Below are 4,293 nucleotides of genomic sequence, written 5' to 3'. Positions count from 1 at the left end.
CTGACTCTGATTGTTTTCATTCTGCAGTTGAGCTGTGCCCAGAACACTGCTAACACTTTCACTCAGCTATTGAATTTTTATTTCATGAGCATGAGAGTTAAACAAAGAGTTCTCACTGTTCTGCACAGTCTAGAGATCATTGATAGTTACACAACTCTTTGTGATGAGCAGCTGAACATGGTCACTATTGTCAAGATCAGTGAATGATTGTTTGATCACTGTTGTGAGCAGCAACTGATTAGTTGTCACAGCATCAGCTTCAAGAAGACTTCAGACCAACTAGTGTTGTTATAATTAATAATTTTGAGTTTCAAGAGAATGTTCAGCATCAGATCATTAATGACAAGAGTTCATTTCACTCTTATATCACTGATCTTCATGTTCAGAATCAGATTTCATCAGATGAACTTTATCAGAGCATGTTGAGTCTGTCTTCTTTGAATCAACTTAACTATATTCATTTCTTGCAGCAAAATCAGAATCAGATTGAGATTGAATTGTGTTGCTATTTCATTTCCAAGACTCTGTTTGCAGTCTACCTGAACAAACTGATCAACATGTTTGAAACAGAAAGTGATTTGTATAGTTGACTTGTTCTATCAGAGATCAATAAACTGCATCCATCAGAGCCAACACATATGTCACTCTTGAATTCTATACTGATGTCTGAGAGCACATATGATGATCTTTATGAGATCTTTCATACTGTCTTTGCTGAGCAGTTTAACATGAATGAGAATAAGAATTTCCATGAGTCACTGTATCTAGTTTATGATGATCAGAAAATGTCAGCATTCATCTGAGACTGTCAGCACTGACAGTGTGAGACTCAGAGACTATATGATACTCACTGTTGAACATTGTCAGTGTCAGCAATGTGGCATCTTTGGCTCAACTTCTTATATATAATGATGAAGATCTTCTATGGAAGAGTTGAGTTCTCTCAGTAGACAACATCATTGTTCAATTACATCAATCATCTTTATCAATAACATCTGCTTAGTGAGAAGACACTGTTTCATCATCTTGAAGAACTTGTTCTTCATAGCTTTGATGCTCATATAACAGCAATGTTTTTGCAACTGATCAGAGACACTCACACTGTGCTGAATACTACAAACTCTGATGCAGTGCAAGCAGTGATTTTGAGTCTGCAGATCAGTGAGTTCAATGATCTGATCAGTTATATATACTTCATGACATTTGCACTGAAGTTGATATGTCAATCTGATGAGTTGATGAAGAGAATGAAAGATCACAGTGCACATCACTCAAAGACTGATTTCAAGACTCAATCTGATGTTCAGAACTCTGATGTGTCATAGCTGTCTGACAAGAATTGTGCAGATGTTATCATGGCAGTTCATACACAGTTTCTTCATCTTATTAAAATCTATAAACTGATCAAGACTGACACTAAACATGAAGATGTTGAATTGCTGTTTCAGAGAGTTGAGCAGTCTATTTTGCATTTCATTCAGCAACATCACTTCAATTATGCAGTTGAGATGTTATATTTCTGATGACTGACAAACTTCTCTACACATGATCAGCTGCTCTGAGATGCTGTTCTGACTAACAGTCTCATCACTGTACATCAGAGTACTGAACATTTCATGGAGACTGATAAACTCAATGAGCTGCTCAATCTGGAGTTGAAGAAATTACTGTGATCTCAGAGAACATCAATATTTGAGGTTCAGAAGCTTTTTTGGAAGTCTATCTATACTTTAAAATATACACATCAGCTTCATCAGACAGTTGAGCAAGCTTATGGAGAGTATACTGATGCAAAATATGTTAAAAAGTCCATCAGTGGGGATATCTACAGTCTTGCTTCTCTAATATTGGAGCAGTTGTGTGTTAGTGTAGAGAGTAATCTCAGATTCTTATTCAATATGAAGCTGTCTGAAGTCTTTCAAAATCTATCCTTCCATGTAGTCACTGTCAACACATATATCATGAAGGTTTTGGAGACTGATGGGGTGGATGTTGGTGAAGAGAACAATAAAGATTCAGATGAAGTTGATTCATATAGAGAAGATGCTGTTGAGATTGGTTACCCAATTAATTATCTTCTGTGATCAAAAATCTAACAATTTTGATACTTAGGGGAGTGGATCTGATCAGATTTTATGTATGAGTGTTTCTACATAGATTATACTCATATATAGTGAAATTGGTCATTTTCATTGCTATGTATGTATTCTATTTACATACATGAGATCATCAGGCATCTGGCCTGGTGACAGAGTAATTCTGTCACAACATCATTCAAAACAATATATCCTGAACAAGTTATCAATTAAGATGAATATCATGTCAGTTAATGTAGTCAGTTGGTTTTCAAGTCATGTAAGGCACACATTAACCTCCAACAAATTCCTGTTCTCCATCAGTCACATGGAGTTGAACATTTGAGCAATCCCCTCTGTGAATTGTGCAAGATTGAATTGATCTTGATTATTGATTCTGTGATGGATCTCTGCTGCAGGGGGATTCTGTTGCTGGTCAGAGTGGATATTTTTTGGAATGTGAGGGCCATAAATCTGGCAACTCTTTTTTCAGAGCAAAAACTCTTCACTTTTGGATGCATCATGTTTGTTAGCAGAGCCATCTGTAAACTTGCATTTGTGTAAGACTCTGTGCTGCAGCCTCCTTACATTCATCCCATCATCTAAAAGAAGTTCATAAAACCTTCTTGATGCTTAGGTGATCATGCTCCATGGCATCTGGGGTTCATAAACTCCATGACTGGTCACATAATCACACTAGCAAAGCTGAACACACAAAACCTGCCACAGACACTTCTTTACAAAGATCAGTGGCAACATATCTAGAGACTCTAGATACTGTTGTAGCAATACAAGTTATCTCTCTCTCTCTCATGCTTAGATTTCTTCATAACCACTTCTCACCCAACCTAACCTCATTTACAAAGGCTGTAAGCCATTGTCATGTTATCTGCAACCACCCAATCCTCACAGTTTGCCACTCAAATAAGCAGGTGGCTCAACAATGGTTTCCACAAGACAGAACAACCAAGACCAAACTGAATCCTCAACTCTTTCCTCAGTACCAGAGTTAGCTGAGACACCAAGTGTGACAATAAATCTGGATGAAAGCATAACTCAGACTGAGAAACCATCTCCAGAGAACACAGAATCTCTTGACAACTTAAGAGAGTGGATACACCTCATGGAAAGAATTCAAGAACTACAACAGAGTTTATGAACTCTGAATAGAAAGCATGGATGAACAGAATCACTTGATGTTCTGACCTCTAATTCAAATTCTTCAAAGAAGAGTTCAGTCATCAAGTCTCCACAACACAAGATCAACTATCAGATCAAGAACTATGCAGTCTACTGACAGTTTACCTTCCAAATAGAATTCATCTGAGATGCTAGTGGTCTGGACAACAATGAAACCCTGAAGTATGCAGTCACAGAGTTGGACTATAATGAGAAAGATCTTTGGGAATCACACTCAGCCCAGAACTCTACTCTGAACACCTGGACTGAACTTAAACAATTTCTACTTTTACAACTAGGTGATCCTGAAAACCAAACCCAATTGACCTGAAGAAACCTTTTCCATCTTTGTAAAAGAGATGATGAATCAGATTTTGACTGGTTGCAACAATTCCAACAACATTTGCAACAAGTGGGTGAAGAGACACAGAGTGTGGATAAGTTCATCAAACATCTTTTCCTATGGCAATATGACAAATCTATGCGCAACAAGCTGGATGAACAGAAGGACCTCCCAGAGAAACTGAATGAGATTCAGACAGTTGTGATGTGATTACAATCTAGTGTCAAGAGCTTCACTCCTAACCCAAAGTCACAATCCACCTCAGAGACAAATACCAACCATGGTGGAACATCATTCTATTCAAATTGAGCCCATGGATCCTGAGGTCAGGGTTATAGAAACAAGACCTGGACCTCATTGCAACAGAGAGAAAACCAACACCAGGGAATCTTCAATTCTCAGTTTATGAACTCAAAGTGGGATGGAAAATCAGATAAGAATGCTTGCTACAATTATGGTGAGACTGGTCACTATGTGAATAAGTGCACCAAGTCAAAGAAGAAATAGAGGTTTGGGGAGCAGTCTGTAGATAGAATGAATATCAAGCAATTGAAGTTGTCTGAGCTACAAACTGTTTCCCCAATCACATTGTCCATCAGAGTTTGTAACTCTGGGGTAGAAAAAGAAGTTAAGTGAACTGCTGCAGCAGACTCACTATGTTCCTTTCTGATCATAAGTCTGAAGCTTGCAGTAAGA

The 4,293-nt window shown here is 37.8% G+C and overlaps 1 protein-coding gene across 1 annotated transcript; it reads left to right on the top strand.

Moving 5' to 3' along the window:
* Positions 1-1,898: 1,898 nt before the first annotated feature.
* LOZ57_002324 (uncharacterized protein) lies at positions 1,899-2,126 on the top strand (the record flags this gene model as incomplete). The annotated part of the gene is made up of 2 exons (XM_049251399.1): positions 1,899-2,058; positions 2,113-2,126. 2 exons carry the CDS (start codon positions 1,899-1,901, stop codon positions 2,124-2,126), a joined length of 174 nt encoding a protein of 57 aa, XP_049109699.1.
* Between the last annotated feature and the right edge of the window lie 2,167 nt (positions 2,127-4,293).

This window comes from Ophidiomyces ophidiicola (genome assembly GCF_022830035.1).
Source record: "Ophidiomyces ophidiicola strain CBS 122913 chromosome Unknown scaffold_6, whole genome shotgun sequence".
Classification (NCBI taxonomy): domain Eukaryota; kingdom Fungi; phylum Ascomycota; class Eurotiomycetes; order Onygenales; family Onygenaceae; genus Ophidiomyces; species Ophidiomyces ophidiicola.
The sequence above is the reverse complement of the archived record's forward strand: the minus strand, read 5'-3'. Positions and strand labels throughout refer to the sequence as shown.